This window comes from Ipomoea triloba, chromosome 3, assembly GCF_003576645.1.
Source record: "Ipomoea triloba cultivar NCNSP0323 chromosome 3, ASM357664v1".
Taxonomy (NCBI): Eukaryota; Viridiplantae; Streptophyta; class Magnoliopsida; order Solanales; family Convolvulaceae; genus Ipomoea; species Ipomoea triloba.
Window position 1 is genome coordinate 16,304,714 of NC_044918.1, and position 17,389 is coordinate 16,322,102.

A 17,389-nucleotide genomic window follows, 5' to 3' on the forward strand; every position below is an offset into this window, starting at 1 on the left:
TAACATATATGTATTAAGAGTGACATTTTCTTCTACCATATTAGTTGGGAGTCAATATTGAAATATTTTTAAATCAAATTAAATTAAAAAATTTTAGAAAAATGTCCTAATTGCACATATTTTACTTGTTTGATGGTTGAATTGCACACTTTTTAAGTTCAATGGCCCAATTACACAAAAACGATAAGTTCAGTGACCTATTTGACACTTTTTCCTAAGTGTTTTAACAAAATTCTCACAATGATAAATATGGATGTCGAATTAAAAAAATAAAATATGTACTTTTTTTTTTAATTTTAATTTTAACAACTTTAATCAAAATTCATTTATTAAGCCATTTGGTTATTATTTGTTTAAAATTTTGATAATTTTATCTATTTTTAAGATAAGATTTAACTTTAAAATAAAAGAGAACTAATTTTCATATGAAAAATAAAAGCAAATTGTTAATAATAACAAGTAAATAAAAGGCAATGATGTAATATGGTAAAATTAAATGAATAGAATTTTCACTGTTTTGGCAATAAAAACATAGGAGTTTAGGGAAGACAAATATTTTATACACATTTTCTATAATCATTTTTAGTGTTGATCTTCATTGCACCACAGCACACTCTTGATTTCATGAACAATTGGGATTCAAATCTTGCCATTTGAATTGGGAGTGAGATTGCATCCTCTATATACACAGCATAATCAACCATGTAAGTACCAGACACAGTAATATATTTCTTCACTTTAGAAAACATAAAATATAAAACTAAAAATTAAAACGAAAAACTAAAGATATGAAGTAAATGTAGCCTACTAATGATGCTCAATCACATTCCTGACAAAGGGTTTTTTGCTAAAATGGAAAGAAATGTGGGCATTTCTCAAACTAGTTTTGTCAATTTTAGTTCAAGATTCAAACTCCTCATTTTCATCCAGTCCACTCTAATTCTTCCCATTTCTGTCAAAAACCTCAGTAGAAATGGGGGAGGGTGTTGGGGGTTGAACCATAAAGAAGGAGCATTGGTAATCTATATCTATATATATTAAAACAGAAGTGCTAGCTTTCCCGCTCATTTTAATCCAAAAAAATTTGAAATCGGTCAACATAATATTATATAATAGTTCCTTATCATAACTTCTATTTATGGCTAAAATTGACAAAATATTCAAAATATGATTCCATTTCTTATTATACACGGAAATTAATGAAATATTTTATTCATTTCCATTCCTGTATGGATTCCATATTTATGTACATATATTAACAATCAAATTACTAAATGACGTATATTATAGAATTCAAAAACAAATTACTATATTATGTTAATGTACGTAATTAAATTCCTCTCATGATAATATTCAAAAAAAAAAAATCTAACAATCAAATTACTATATGATGTATATTATAGTATTCAAAAAAAATATTACTATATTATGTTAATGTACGTAATTAGATTCCTCTCATGATAATATTAAAAAAAATAAATTCCAACAATCAAATTACTATATGATCTATACACTTTAAAAAAAAAAAAACTAATCTATACATACCTGCTTTAGAAATGTCTTATAATCCATGAAGTACTAAAGTTCTGGATATTTTACTTCAGTAATTCTGAAATAAAGCACTAAAAAGCTATAATTCTAGATAATTTTCTTCATTAGTGATGTAAATTAAAATAAGTATAAAAATTTACAATAACAATATATAATATACTATCAATGTCGTCTATAAAAAGATTTTCAATAATGTGTAATTCAAAAAAATTACATTGATATACTATTATGTTTTCTTTTTATACAAAGATGATAAAATTGTTATATATTTACATAGAAAATATATCATCCGTATAAATAATTTCTATAACTGAGTTGCTGGACAACGAGATAATTAGCCTAATTAATACAAATCATAAACATTGATATATAAAATGTCTAAAGTTTCAGCATCGGATGCATATATATACACATGGGCTATTAATTGGGTAATTATTTGCTCAAATTCAAGCAATGATAACATTAGAAAACATAATCGATCAATTGCACTATATAATATTCGACATTATAATTTACATAATTGTATATCGATCTAAATATTCTTAACATATTATAGCAAATTCATTCCGTGCAACGCACGGGCGAAAATACTAGTTCTATAAACAGGTGAAATAGTTGAAGTCTAACACTTTCAGAGGTGTCAAGTAAGAGGAGTACCTATCTTCTGAAAAGATCAGTGTTTGTATTTCATGGTTTCCTTCTCAAATCCAATTGTGGGAAATTGTTTTGCATAATCCTCGACCTCGGATCGGAGCTTTGCAATCTCAGATTGTGTGCTGGAACCAGAGTTCATAGCTGTCACGAAGTCCTTCAACTTTGTTCCTGGGGAAACCGAGTACTTGTTAGCATATAACTAGAATAATCTAAAAATGCCCGATAACTTGGAACAGTTGTTGATGGGTAATACAAGCCATAGATGTCAACATGAATGAATTTATTAAACCTTGTGTCTTGGCTTTTATCTCAAGGGCCAACTTTACGGCAGCATCAAAGAACTCGGCCAATTTAGCAAAATCATCCTCAAGAAATCCTCTAGACGTGAGAGCCGGGGTTCCTGGATTGTCAGGTTAGTGGAGGTTACTAAAAATAGCTATGCAAGTCGAAAGAGTATTTAAGCAAAGTAATGAGTTGAAGAGCAAGGAAAACTTCACGATTCAGCATTTGGACAGGCAAGAATGGAGGATAGGAAGCAAAGGAGAAGGGCTCATGCACTGTTTGCCAGGGAAGCATTTTTGTGAAGAAGATGGTCAAAAGAGAAGTGCTTTACCCATACGAATGCCACCAGGCACCATGGCAGACACATCTCCGGGAACTGTATTCTTATTAGCTGCTATATGCACCGACTCTAAAACCTTTTCAACTCGGGAGCCATCAATACCCTGCAAGAAAAAGTCACAATGCAGTCGCATGCTTAGAAACGAAATTGATATCCACTTCAGTCTCAGATGTCACCGCCTTTAGAACTTATATAGTCTACAAAACTAGTGAATTTATTGAGTAATACGTTATTTAGGACTTAGGAGTCAACTACCCCCACAAGAAGCAATGAGAGAAACATCATCAATCACAATCCCTTTTAACTTGCTTCCCCAACAAATTGAACAAGACCGTTTAGAGCTCCTCTTAGAACAAGTTGGTAGATTGTTGGTAAAAGCTCCAACGATGAACTCTACTAAGCCACAAAGGATTCCCAATTGAAAAAAATGAACTAACTATACACTTTAAGCCTTTAAGGTGTGGAAAACAACAACCTATCAAACCAAAAGGGGGAGAGGGAATGAGTTAAATATTGGTTAGCTACCTTATTTCTTAAATTTACCAGGACCAGATGATTGTCAGTCCCACCAGAAACAAGGTCATAGCCCCTCTCTAACAAACTCTGCCAACAAGAAAGACTACTTTCATCACAAACATCGTCAAGAAATGACAACAAAAATCACACTACAGAAGAAAATAAGAAATGAAGTATGAATATAACTATTACCTTGGCAAACTTTGAGCAATTACTGAGAACTTGCTCCTGATAAGCCTTGTATTCTGGTGTCATAGCCTACACAAGAGACAGTCAAAATAATAATAATATGACTGTTATCCTATATACCAAATAACAAGGGAAAATGACAAAACTATTATTTTAAAAAGGTGGCAAAATATTACTTGTTTCAGAGCAACTGCTAAGGCTGTGATTGTGTGATTGTGGGGGCCACCTTGAAGTCCAGGAAAAACAGCTTGATTAATTTTGTCTTCATAGTCATACATAACCTTTAGTATACAAATGAAACTGTTATTTTACCAAGACAGTTATCCAATGACCCAAAAAAATGAAGGAAAGCAACAAAATTGTCTTCCACATTGCAAGAATTGAAATAAAAGACAGGTATCCAAGTCTGTCTGTATTTATTTGTTCATTAAGGTTATAAGTTATAACATACTTCTTTTCCTTGTTTGTTAATCTCCTTCAGTCCCTTCCTGAAAAAGATCATTGCCCCACGTGGCCCACGAAGTGACTTGTGTGTTGTGGTTGTAACAACATCTGCATACTCAAAGGGCGAGGGAATGACCCCTGCAGCAACCAAGCCACTAATGTGTGCCATGTCCGCCAACATTACAGCTTTTTGCTTGTCACATACCTGCCAAAGATTCCATATATAAAAATACTTTACTGTGCTGAAATATCTAAATAGTAAGTGGTACATATGTTAAACAATGAGACAACAATGGTTTTCAAGTTACCTTGCGAATATGTGCATAATCATACAGGCGCGCATAAGCACTTGCACCAGCAACAATTAATTTTGGTCTAAAGAGTGTTGCACTTTTCTCAAGCTGCATAACACAGTTCAACCTTAGATGAACATGACAAATTTGTAGAAATGAAAAAAACAATAGAAGCATTGATAACCTCTCACAACTACTGAGACACAATCACAGCGATGTCGATAATGAGATACCTGGTCATCTCTCATCCAATCTGTATGGCATTGTCTCAAAGAAGATTGAGACAGCAGAAATCCTCGTGGTATCAGTCTGCACAATGGAGAATGGTGAGGCCAATATATCTTAAAGAAAGAACCATGTAATAAACCTTGTAGAGATTTAATTGGAAGAAACTGTAGTACCTGATAACCATGTGAAAGATGCCCGCCATGAGGAAGATCAAGAGCCATGATTCTCTCATGTGGCTTCAGCAAAGCGGTATATAATTGAAAGTTTGCAGGAGATCCTGATAGTGACTGAACATTGACTGCACTAGGTAAGTTTGAGTACTTTAAAAACATTATAATGGCTGGAATTCTAATGAAAGAGTCTTGTATAACACCGAATTTAACAAAGAAAATTTCATCAAAGGCTTTTGAACAGACTGGACTAAATACTTTACATTTCTTGAGAAAAGGTTGAATATTTACTTGGCATTCTATAACCAAAAGAAAAAAATCCAACTTTGTTACTTCTAAGCATTTAAAGCCACATCCCTCTTAACAACTACATGTTTATCACTAAAGATGATGGGCAAATCATTACCTCCCCATTTCTCAGGATCCAATTGGAAAGTGTCTAAAGCGCGCTTCTGACACAACCTCTCTGCCATATCAATATACCTGGGTGCACACACATAAACATTATCCACCACATGTAGTAATGAAATTACATTTACAACAACGATAGGTAGATAAAGTGATACAATCCCACAATATATGACCAGCAAATTTCAGTTAAAAATGGGCAGAAGAATGTCCACGTACTCATTTCCTCCATAGTATCGAGCACCCGGGTACCCTTCACTATACTTGTTGGTCATCACTGATCCAACAGCTTGCATTACAGACACTGAAGTGAAATTCTCGGATGGTATAAGCTCCAGCCCCTAATTTCAGAAATCATCAAAACCCCAACGGTCCCAAATTTAAAATTCACAAATTTCCTAGTCATATCCCAATAACACTTGAACTTATAAGCTTTGCAATCCCCAATCCCCAGGCTCAGCATGTACACTACTCACCTTCCATTGGCGAGCTTTTTCGAGCTCGATAATGTCGGCTATCTCTGGATCGATTTGTTCGAGAGGGGCGTTCAATTGCTTTGTCCACTGTCAGTCCAGTTCACAGAGACATAATGACAAACACCATATCGAAACGAAGGGAAAACCCAAAATCGCAAATCTCGAAAATGAAAACGAAGATTAGACGGTACCGTAACGCGCGGGTCCTCCTTTCCTCGAACGGATTGATTGGGCAATGAGGACTAACGTTGGAAAAGCAAGAAAGAAAGCATATAGTGTTACTACAAAGAGAACTAGAGAAGTATATTGTGTATATATAACTTTCCAGATAAGTCTTGAATTGTTCTAGTATTCTAGCATATGTAACAAAGGGTGTATGCCGATGGCAGAGAAACCAACCGTGTAGCGAAGAAAGGAGGTGCCATTTGATGGAATAATTAGGACCGGGTGCGGAGCAAGAGCCGGGCAAGAAGGAACCGGGGCACGTACGACCCGGAGGCGGCCACGTGGCGGGCTAGCCACGGTCAGCCGCGGCCGAGCGTGGCTCGCGGCACGCTCAGCCCGGCTGAGCGTCCGTGGCACGCTCAGCCCAGCTGAGCATCCTCGGCACGCTCAGCCTCGCTGAGCGTCCGCGGCACGCTCAGCCCAGCTGAGCGTCCGCAACGCGCTCAGCCATGCTGAGCGTGATCTGCGGCACGCTCAGCCCGCAGCACGCTCAGCCAGGCTGAGCGTCCGGGCTCGGCGGTCCGCACGTTGCCCGGGTCTCGCGGCGGCGGTTACGGCCCGGGCGTTAGGCGCGCTTCCCTGCGTCTTTTCCGGATCAGTTACGCCTAGGGCTGATATAAAAGCTCGCTGGTTGTCTGATCAGGACATACTCACTTACTTTTCAACACACTTGTCTTGTTATTACATTGCTTACCTTTGTGATAGCGTTATACAATTCAATATATATTTTACCCCCGCGGTATACTTAGGATTCATTAGCTTGTCATACCCCCATTTATTTAATCGGGTTTTGTAATTCAGACCACCCGGGTTATTAAAATCCATCATTGGTGCTCTCATTGAGAGCTCGACGTGACAGCTCGAGCGTGCTATTTCTTTCCCACTGGCTATGGCAAGGTCTGGATCCAACTCCGGCAATTCCCACGGTTCACGGGCAAGGTCTGGATCCAACTCCGGCAATTCCCACGGTTCACGTGGAAGGTCTGGATCCAACTCCGGCAATTCCCACGGTTCACGTGGTAACTCTGGATCCAACTCCGGCAATTCCCACGGTTCACGTGGTAACCGCGCCCCGCCCCGTGGCAATTCCCACGGTTCACGTGGTAACCGCGCCCCGCCCCGTGCCGATTCCCACGGTTCACGTGGTAACCGCGCCCCGCCCCGTGCCGACACTCCTAACGGGACGGCGAGTCGCCAAACCATGCCTGTGAGGTCGACCGGCGACCTCAGGGACGTAATCAACAGTCACCGTCAGGGCGGACCGGCTCTCAGGGACGTAATCAACAGTCACCGTCAGGGCGGACCGGCTCCACCTCCTCCACCCCCAGCTCACCGTCAGGGCGGACCGGCTCCACCTCCTCCACCCCCAGCCCCGGGCTTTCAGGAGGGGATGGTCGCGCTTCGGCAAGCCACAACGGTGTTTCAGGAGGGGATGGTCGCGCTTCGGCAAGCCACAACGGTGCTGACACAGATCTTGGATGGACTTCAGGGGGCCACAACGGTGCTGACACAGATCTTGGATGGACTTCAGGGGAGCTTGGTGGCCCCACCACCCGGTCCGTCACGACGGGTGGGAGCTCCGAGCACCCGCCATCCTCCAACCCCCGAACCTCGCATGGATGTGGAGGTCAACTCCCCACGACCTTCGGCAAGAAGGGGAGGGGACGAGGCCCCTAGAGGGCGACCCACGCAGCGTGAGACGGGCGGAGCCCGGCCGGTTCGAGCTACCAAGTCCGCGCTCGGGAGGTTGGGCACGCGGGTCCCGGTTCGTGAACGCCTCGACTTTGGGCCTCACCACGAGGTGCCCGCCGAGGGATCGGCGTTGCGTCGAGCCCCGAGCGCGGTGCCCGCCGAGGGATCGGCGTTGCGTCGAGCCCCGAGCGCTGAGCCCCGCGCCGCGTCCCGGTTGCGTCGAGCCCCGAGCGCTGAGCCCCGCGCCGCGTCCCGGCATGAGCAGGCCTCGCGGATAGAGCAATCTGGTGAAACTCGAGGCCGACCCTCGGGATCGATAGAGCAATCTGGTGAAACTCGAGGCCGACCCTCGGGATCTCCTCACAACGAAATGAAACAGTTGCGCAGACGATTGGACGAGCTCCAAAGAAGATTGGAGATAGGGGAAGGAGCACCGGTGCCGCAGGAGGCACTAACCTCACCCTTCACGGAAGCACCGGTGCCGCAGGAGGCACTAACCTCACCCTTCACGGAGGACATCATGGCCCAGGAGGCACTAACCTCACCCTTCACGGAGGACATCATGGCCCAGCCCCTACTAACCTCACCCTTCACGGAGGACATCATGGCCCAGCCCCTACCACGAGATTTGCGCTGGCCGACCATAAAACTTTATTCAGGGTCGTCCGACCCTCGGGCTCACATCAACAGGTACCGGGCGACCATCATGATGATGGACGCCAGCGACGCCGTTATGTGCCGAGGCTTCTTCGCGACCCTGGACGGCCAGGCTCAGGATTGGTTCACGACCCTACCCGAGGGGTCTATTTCATCCTTTGCCGACCTCTCGGGGCAATTTCTGTCACACTTTGCAAGCAATATCCCAAAGAAGAAACAATTCGCGACCATGTGCAAGTTGGAACAAGGGAGCACAGAGAGCCTGACCGACTACCTAGCTAAGTGGAAGAAGGAGGCGAGGTCAGTTGACAACTTCGACGAGAACGCGGCCGTGCCAATCTTCACTAGCAATGTCAGGTCAGGACCTTTTCATCGTGACCTCGTCCAGAATCCGCCAAAGACTTATGCGGCATTGCTGGACCGAGCAACGAGGTTCGCGGAGGCGGAGGAGGCCGAGCGGAAGAATAAGGAAGAGGAGAGGGGGCGTCGAGACAAGGCCCCCCAGGAGGACCGCCGTGCTCCGAGGCCCCCGCGCCAAGGCCCACGGTTGGCCCCACTGCGTTGCCTCACGCCCCTGACACACCCGCTGGCCGCCATCCTAGAGCATGCCGAGGTCATGGGTATCGTGTCGTACCCGGCTGAGTGTTTGAAGATCTCGCCCAACGCCGACCCCAACAAATACTGTCGGTTCCACAGGCAGATAGGGCACGACACGGAGGAATGCATGGTCCTCAAACGCCAGATCGAGGAACTCATTCAAAAGGGCTACCTTGGCCAATACGTAAAACGACCCAGCCAGGGCAAAGCTCAAGGCCCAGGCAACGTTTGGAAAAAGAAAGGTGGTTCCGGGCCACCCGCTCCCGGGTCCCGCAAAAGGGAACTCGACCAACCCGCGGAGGAAGAGGAGAAGGAATCGGATGACTCCCACCCCCCCCCCCAGAAGAATCAAATCCATGTCATATTTGGGGGGCCGGAAGGGGGAGACACGCAATCGGAGAGGAAGAAATGGGCTCGAAGCCTTTACGTAGGGGAAGTTGTCCGTCAGCCACACGAAAAGAAGCCGAGGAGGGATCCCATTGTGTTCACGGACGATGACCTCCCGGAGGGCCCCCTACCACACCGCGACGCAGTGGTAATCAGGCTTGACATTAACAACATTATCGTGCACCGAGTGCTGGTGGACACGGGGAGTTCGGTGAATGTCATGTACCATGACACATTCGCCAAGCTGGGCTTGTCGAGGAAGCAGTTGATGCCGGTGCGGACCCCGTTGGCGGGGTTCACGGGGGATTCCATCAAGGCAGAAGGCTCCATCAACCTGGAAGTGGAAATAGGCGACCTACCACACGTCAAAAGGTGGGAGGTTGAGTTCGTGGTTGTGAGACTCGGGGGCGCGCACAACATCATCCTTGGCCGCCCAGCCTTGGAGGACCTCCGGTGTGTCATATCTATGGAGCACCTGTGCCTGAAGTTCCCCACCCCCACCGGGGTCGGGACAGCGAGAGGAGATCAGAAGGTCAGCCGGAGCTGTTACTTGAAAGCGTGTCGCCAAATCGGCAGTAGGGACCTCCAGGTCCACACCATCGCCGAGAAGGCACTACAAGGCGAGGAAAATCGGCCCCGTGCCGAACCCATAGTAGAGACGGAGGATGTAGTGTTAGACCTCGGACGGCCTGAAAGGGTCGTGAAAGTCGGAACGGGACTGCCGGCCGAGCTACGGGGCCGGATCATAGAAGTCATCCGGCGCTTCAAGGACGTGTTCGCCTGGGGCCCGGAGGACATGCCGGGACTCAGTAGGGAAGTGATCACACACAAGCTGGCGGTCGACCCAACGATTAAGCCGGTACAACAGAAGAAAAGGTACCTCTCGGCGGAGAGACGGGAATTTGTGAAAAAGGAGGTTAACACCCTCTTGGAGATCGGGCACGTCAGGGAGGTCTTATACCCTGGGTGCTTGCGAATGTGGTCCTCGCACCCAAACCGCCGACGTGGAGGATGTGCGTGGACTACACGGACCTCAACAAGGCATGCCCAATGGACCCGTTCCCGCTCCCGAACATCGACCAGCTGGTGGACGAGACAGCAGGCTGCGCGCTCATGAGTTTTCTCGACGCATTTCGCGGCTATCACCAGATTTTTATGCACGAGGAGGACGAGGAAAAAACGGCTTTCACCACTCCTGAAGGTGTTTTTTGCTATCGGGTGATGGCCTTCGGGCTCAAGAACTCCGGGGCCACATACACGAGAATGGTCGCCAAAGTCTTTAAAAAGGTGCTCGTCCGGAACCTACAAGCCTACGTCGACGACATGATAGTGAAGAGCTCGGAGACCGACCTCCACACGGAGGACTTAACAGAGGTATTTTCAATTATGCGCCAGTTCGATTTACGCCTAAACCCCAAAAAGTGCACCTTCGGGGTACATGGGGGGAAGTTCTTGGGGTACATGGTCTCCAAGAGGGGCATAGAGCCCAACCCCGACAAGGTGAAGGCCATACTGGAGATGGAGCCCCCGAGGTCCCTCCTCGAGGTCCAGCGCCTCAATGGTCGCTTGGCCGCCCTCGGACGCTTCCTTTCGAGGTCGGCCGAGAAGTCCTTACCTTTCTTCGGGGTTCTCAAGAAGAGTAGCGGTTTTGAGTGGTCGGCCGAGTGTCAGAAGGCCTTCGACGACCTCAAGGCCTACTTGATGTCCTTGCCTCCCCTGGCTAAGCCGGAGAAAGGGGAAGTCTTATATTTGTACTTGGGTATCTCGCAAGCCGCGATCAGTTCCGTGCTGGTCCAGGATGATGCAGGAGTACAAAGACCCGTGTATTACGTGAACAGGGCCCTACGGGGGGCAGAGCTCCGATACTCTCCAACAGAGAAGGCCATATTCGCTGTCGACGCCACAGCAAAAAAGTTAAACCATTATTTTCAGGCTCACCCAGTGCACGTACTCACGAACCTACCGCTGGAGGCGGTGCTAAGGCGCGCAGGGTCGGCAAGCCGACTCGTGAAGTGGTCTATGAGGCTCAGCCAATTTGACATCCATTTCAAGCCTAGACCAACCATCAAGGGGCAGGCCCTCGCAGACTTCATAGTCGAGTGCACTGCCCGCGACGCCACAGAGCAGGCAAGGAACGCGGAGGAAGAGTGGTGGACCCTATCAACTGACGGGTCCTCGAGTAGCAAGGCATGTGGAGGAGGGGTCGTCTTGGTAACCCCGGAAGGCTTCCGGGCGTATTACGCCCTCCGTTTCCATTTTAAATTATCAAACAACGAAGCCGAGTATGAGGCGCTGCTGTGCGGACTCCAACTCGCAGTGAGCATGAAGGTCGAAAAGCTGAAAATTCGGTGCGACTCCAGGCTCGTGGTCGGCCAAGTGTCCGGCGAGTTCGAAGCGAACGAGGAGAGGATGATCCGGTACCGCGACGTGGTGCTCCGAGTCTTGGGGCAGATCGCCCAACACGAAATTTTGCAAATACCAAGAGAGCAAAACGCAGAAGCTGATACGCTCTCCAAGCTCAGCCAGGCCACCCCAGAATACATCTCGAAAATTGCAAGGATAGAGGACCTCCATAAGTCCAGCTTGGAGGCATATCCGGTCATGCCCGTGCAAAGCCGTCCGCCCTGTTGGTTGGACCATCTCGTGCAGTACAAGAGGACGGGCACCCTACCCCCGGATGAGGCCGACGCTAAGGCAGCCAAGAGACGCGCCCCGACATACGAGCTTATCGGGGACATCCTATACAAGAGGTCCTATAACGGGGCGTTGCTAAGGTGTTTATACCCAGATGAAGCCCGGGCTCTCATCGAGGAGATTCACGAAGGAACTTGCGCAGCCCATCAGGGAGCTTATACCATGGCCCGGAGAGCCATACTTCAAGGCTACTTCTGCCCGGGGATGGCGAAGGAATGTGCGGATTACGCACGGAGCTGCCCGACTTGCCAACAATTCCAGACCGGCCCGGGCCGACCCGCCACCAACTACACTCCGATTAGCTCTGTCATACCATTCTCAAGGTGGGGCATCGATATTGTAGGAGCCCTGCCCATGGGCTCGGGCAAGCGAAAATATGTCATCGTCGCGGTGGATTATTTCACGAAGTGGGTGGAGGCCGAACCCCTAGCAAGCATTACCAGCGTCCGGTGCAAACAGTTCATATACTCCAACATACTATGCCGTTTCGGGGTGCCAATGCAAATCATTTCCGATAACGGTCGCCAGTTCGAGGGAAAGGAGTTCAAGTTGTTCTGCCAGGAGTGGCGCATCACCCACACCCAAGTCTCCGTGGCCTACCCCCAAGCGAACGGCCAGGTGGAGAATGCCAACCGCACGATAGTAGACGGGTTGAAGAAGACCCTGGAGGCGGCGGGAGGAGCGTGGGTCGAAAACCTAGAGGCGGTCCTCTGGGCGTATCGCACCACGCCACGAAAAGCAACAGGTGAGACCCCATTCGCGCTGTGCTACGGATTCGAAGCTAGAGCTCCGGCAGAGGCTATCATTCCGACGCGACGAAGTGAGGAATACGATCCCGAACGCAACGAGGAGCACCACCGGGCTGACCTCCACCTGATAGACGAGAAACGCGAAGCAGCCATGGTGCGCGCGGAAAACTACCAAACACAGGCTAAGGCATAGCATGACAAAAGAGCACAACCCCGATACTTCCAAGTCGGCGATTACGTGCTAAGACGCCGCGAAGCCAGCAAGCCCCTGGACGGTGGCAAGTTAGCCAAGCGCTGGGAAGGACCTTACATAGTTTCAGCCGTGGTCCGCCCCGGCAGTTACAAGCTGAAGACGCCGAAGGGCAAAGAAATAGAAAGGGTGTGGAACTCGGAACATTTAGTTAAATACTTCCAGTAACGTTAAAAATGTAAGGTGGTCCGCCCTCCTTTCAGTTCATTCTTTCTTTTCTCGTGACGCAATAAATCAGCATTTTTTCCATCACATGCTTTTCGGATCAACCGAGTCTTTTGAGTCCAGTGAGCCAGGGAAACAACCGAATCACCCTAGGGGCAGTACAAGGCCCGACCTTGCCTATTGCCGAACGGAAGAGTCCCTAGACGCAAGGATAGATAGCCTCGACTTAGGACGACTACATTCCCTAGGGGTGACACGGGGCCCGACCTTGACTGTCACCGAATGGAAGAGCCGCTAGGCGCGGGACCACAAGGTTCCAGCCTAGGCCGGCTAGCACCCTAGGGAGGGTACGAGGCGCGCGCCTCACGTACCATCGAACGGGTGCGCTAAGGGTCGAGGGACTATGTCCCGCGACCCGACGCCAACTCAGAAAAAGCAAAAGCATGTAAAAGCAAAGGAAAGAAACATGGAAAGACAGTGATCACAAAATACCCGCTCGGGGAAGGGGCTCAGAGCCACCCAAGACCGAGTGCAAGTTAACCGAGGCCGAGGCCTAGCGCCGCAGCCTCAGCAGCGCGCCGCGCTCGGCCGAGGCCGGGGAGGGACACGCCGGGCCGAGCCTGACTCGGAACCCATAACACTCACAGTGCAGCAAGAACTCTAGTTAGGACGGACTCTGACCCGGTCTAATGCGAAGGCTTATAAATAATCCGTGTTTACTCTCTTTCGTTGCCGAAATCTCGCAACTCAGAGAGTGGGGGACTGATGATGGAATAATTAGGACCGGGTGCGGAGCAAGAGCCGGGCAAGAAGGAACCGGGGCAAGTACGACCCGGAGGCGGCCACGTGGCGGGCTAGCCACGGTCAGCCGCGGCCGAGCGTGGCTCGCGGCACGCTCAGCCCAGCTGAGCATCCTCGGCGCGCTCAGCCATGCTGAGCGTGATCTGCGGCACGCTCAGCCCGCAGCACGCTCAGCCAGGCTGAGCGTGTTCCGCAACACGCTCAGCCCGGCTGAGCGCGGTCCGCAGCACGCTCAGCCCGGCTGAGCGTCGGGGCTCGGCGGTCCGCACGTTGCCCGGGTCTCGCGGCGGCGGTTACGGCCCGGGCGTTAGGCGCGCTTCCCTGCGTCTTTTCCGGATCAGTTACGCCTAGGGCTGATATAAAAGCTCGATGGTTGTCTGATCAGGACATACTCACTTACTTTTCAACACACTTGTCTTGTTATTACATTGCTTACCTTTGTGATAGCGTTATACAATTCAATATATATTTTACCCCCGCGGTATACTTACGATTCATTAGCTTGTCATACCCCCATTTATTTAATCGGGTTTTGTAATTCGGACCACCCGGGTTATTAAAATCCATCACCATTGCAGAGAGGACGAAGCAGAAGTGGAGAAGAGCTCAATAGCCTTCGAAAAGCCATTGGCATTTGCGCTACTGTAAGCTTTCAGTGTGGTGTTTGTTCGTAAGCAATCAAGGTTTTGGATGGATTGCAGTAATGGACAACAAAAAATGTGAAATCGATCAGTTGTTGTGGTCCGCTAGGTGACACCGTCAGCGACAGAGTCTGCGAAAGGTGTAGCGCGCAGGTCGGGGAGTTGGTACGCTGAGAGGAACCTCCCAGCACAATAATTTGCCGAAGAAGAATTGTAATTATTGCATGGAACGTATTATTTGATAATATATAAAATAATGTACTTTTAGTATTTAAATAATACGGAGTATATCTTTTATTTGTGATCCATATAAATGTTATTGTGTCCTACAATAAATTTATAATTGTCTTATGAATTTTTGTTATTATATCATTGTGCATGCAATAACGATGGACACGTGTGGTTCTGGGTCACTCCGCAATAGTAATACAAAAGTGACTATTTTGTTTTTATTTACAGTGCAGGCGAGTGAGTGAAGTTCCTAGCTGGCCTCAGAGTTCAGTAACATTTTTATTCTGATTAGAGGCATTTTTTTTAATTTAATCATTAAACAAATGTAACCAAATGAATAAACTAGTCAAGTTCAACACATGCAATTAAGCTCTATTTGGCTTCATTGTTTACAGCTGTAGATCCACTAGGTAAATTAAATTATTTTTACTTTTAGCCAAAATGATAATGCATTCTATTCATAAACTAACATGAAAACTCAAAGAAAACAGCTTTCTAATTAATTAACTACCTATATTTTTCTTACACACAGTGTGAAATTCCCTCGCCCCCAAATTAATTAGCACATGCACCTCTGCTGTACAGATAATAAGTATAAGTCACAATGATTTATTAGGTGGAAAATCAATAATGGTAACAAAAAGCCCACCATATTAGGTATAATTCCTGTCATTATTAAAATCGATCATATATCTTTACCCATAATTTACCATCTTAATATTAACTAACTGAACTGTCCGTGCCGACAACTATCAATATTTTTTTGATATTATCTTTTGGAAGACAAACTTTTACACTATACAAGCATGTGATGCATGCATGGCAAGCATTTTAAACTTTCATAGACTGCTGCAAACTTTCCATTATATTATTCAACACAAACAATTAAGAAACAATGATCTCTCAGTCAGATGATGAATAGCATAGCGCAATAATAAACAATGAATTCAGTTCACGAAATGGCAGTTCTTCCTGATCTCTCCCCTTTCCCCTGTGAGCACATCCAGGTTACCCATGTGCACCATCGCCGCCGCATACTTCTTAGCCCACGCGCCGCCGTTCCTAGCATTGAAATCCACCATTTTAGCCGTCCTAGGGTCCTCCGTCAGCGTCTGGTCCGATATCAGCACCCCCTTCTTCCCCTTCAGTGCCGCATAGTACCTGTTGCATGGCCGAATTTTAGAATGTGCAAGATAGACAACTGCACACACAATCACATAGGGTCCAATATTTATTTTTACCTAACTACTTAAGAATTAAAAAAAAAACCACAATTAATCTTAAAGCACATCAATTTTATCCTAAATTACTTTTCTCTTTTAATAATTAAGATCTAATTAATTGAGCATGACAAACCTCAACTGCAGAGATGATGTCTCAAGCATTGAATTTGCAGAGATAACTAAGTAAAACTCATATATTTTTACAAATTAATTTTAATGATTGGACTTATATTTTGGTAGGGCCTTATTTATTTATAAGAACCGATAAGCCTCACCTGTTGTCAAGCCGATTTGGCGTCAAGACGTCGAGGTTGGTCTGGTTGGCCACTCCGGTCCCGGCGGTGAGCGCTTCCGGCGGACAGATCGATTTCAAGACCGCCGCGAGTTTCCCATCCAACGGCAGGCGTTCGCCGCTGTTCTGGGGATAAATCCGGTTGGCGAAAACGGCGCAGTGCGCGATTCCGATGGAGTGGGCGCCGGAGAGCGTCACCATCTCGTCCAGCGACATTCCTTTGTTGGCGAACTTGACGAACAGCTCCTGGACCGCCGCGAACGGCGAGGGGAGATTGGCGGCCGCCTCGTCCTTGCTCGAGACGCGCCCGTCGCGGCGGCCGGCGGGAACGTCGTAGTAAATGTTCCCCAGTTTTTGGGAGCTGTCGCGAGCCGCAAAGGCGACCACGTCGGCGCACGACACGGTCCCCGGGCATGCGGCTTCTAGCTTAGACTTTGCCGCATCAATCACTTCCAAACCTCGTAAGCTGTTCTTGTTAGGCAATGCTTCCTTTTCTGAATCGGATCCGTCCAATAGCACTGATGCATCACAACCCTAATAAAACACACAAAACTCAAATACATTTAATTAGACCATATATACATAATTTGCCAAGACGGTCCGCTTCAGTATATGTTGAAAAAGTAGCTATAAACAGATACTACATTATAATAAAATCAATAGTCAAATAATTTGCCAAGACCTTGTGGTTGTTGTTCACACTGAGTTGGCTCAATTAAGGAATAAAGTGCTTATCAGATTGTTTTTTTTTTAATTTCATGCCATAGGAGTTAGAACTCCCTATTTCTCTTAAGAGACAAGAGTGTACGACCAGGCCAATCAAGTTAGTTAGAGAATGTTTTGATTTGAAGGTGAAATAATAAATATGACAGATAAAATAGGTGTACCTGGACGAAACAATCATGGAAGTGGATCCTGATAAGGCCGGCACCGATGCCGGGATTGGAAGAGACAGCTTTGGACACAACGTTTTTGACGATGGCTTCGGCTTTGGGGCAACTGCGGCGATAGAATCCTACTTTGAGAGGTGGTTGGTTGGCCGCCATGGCCGAGGCAAAAAGGAAAAAGAGTAAACATGAGAGCTTCATCAGCGCCATAGCTTGAAGCTTCTTGGAATCCATTTCAGGTGCCACTCTCTTTTCTCTCACCATGCATTATACTGTACTGCATGTATTTATATATAGGATGAGGAAGCAAAAGTGGATCTGCTTCATTTAAAAAAAAAAAAAAAAAA

The 17,389-nt window shown here is 46.8% G+C and overlaps 2 protein-coding genes and 1 pseudogene across 2 annotated transcripts; 1 reads left to right on the top strand and 2 right to left on the bottom strand.

Annotated features, from left to right (window-relative positions):
• Positions 1-515: 515 nt before the first annotated feature.
• On the bottom strand, positions 516-6,551 carry LOC116012977 (annotated as a pseudogene).
• A 114-nt stretch (positions 6,552-6,665) lies between these two features.
• On the top strand, positions 6,666-12,745 carry LOC116012979. Its single transcript, XM_031252644.1, has 2 exons — positions 6,666-9,968; positions 10,058-12,745. The coding sequence occupies exons 1-2, from the start codon at positions 6,666-6,668 to the stop codon at positions 12,743-12,745; spliced, it is 5,991 nt and encodes a 1,996-aa protein (XP_031108504.1).
• Positions 12,746-15,587: 2,842 nt separating this feature from the next.
• LOC116012980 (peroxidase 5-like) lies at positions 15,588-17,306 on the bottom strand. Its single transcript, XM_031252645.1, has 3 exons — positions 17,043-17,306; positions 16,139-16,689; positions 15,588-15,801 (listed from the first exon to the last, which is right to left on the bottom strand). The coding sequence occupies exons 1-3, from the start codon at positions 17,304-17,306 to the stop codon at positions 15,588-15,590; spliced, it is 1,029 nt and encodes a 342-aa protein (XP_031108505.1).
• Positions 17,307-17,389: the final 83 nt, after the last annotated feature.

Coding starts and splice junctions, on each gene's coding strand:
- LOC116012980 (XM_031252645.1), bottom strand. CDS start 17,306: ATGGTGAGAGAAAAGAGAGTGGCACCTGAAATGGATTCCAAGAAGCTT. Junction 16,690..17,042: donor TCCATGATTGTTTCGTCCAG/GTACACCTATTT, acceptor GTGTTTTATTAG/GGTTGTGATGCATCAGTGCT. Junction 15,802..16,138: donor CCAAATCGGCTTGACAACAG/GTGAGGCTTATC, acceptor GCCATGCAACAG/GTACTATGCGGCACTGAAGG.
- LOC116012979 (XM_031252644.1), top strand. CDS start 6,666: ATGGCAAGGTCTGGATCCAACTCCGGCAATTCCCACGGTTCACGGGCA. Junction 9,969..10,057: donor TCGACCCAACGATTAAGCCG/GTACAACAGAAG, acceptor CGGGCACGTCAG/GGAGGTCTTATACCCTGGGT.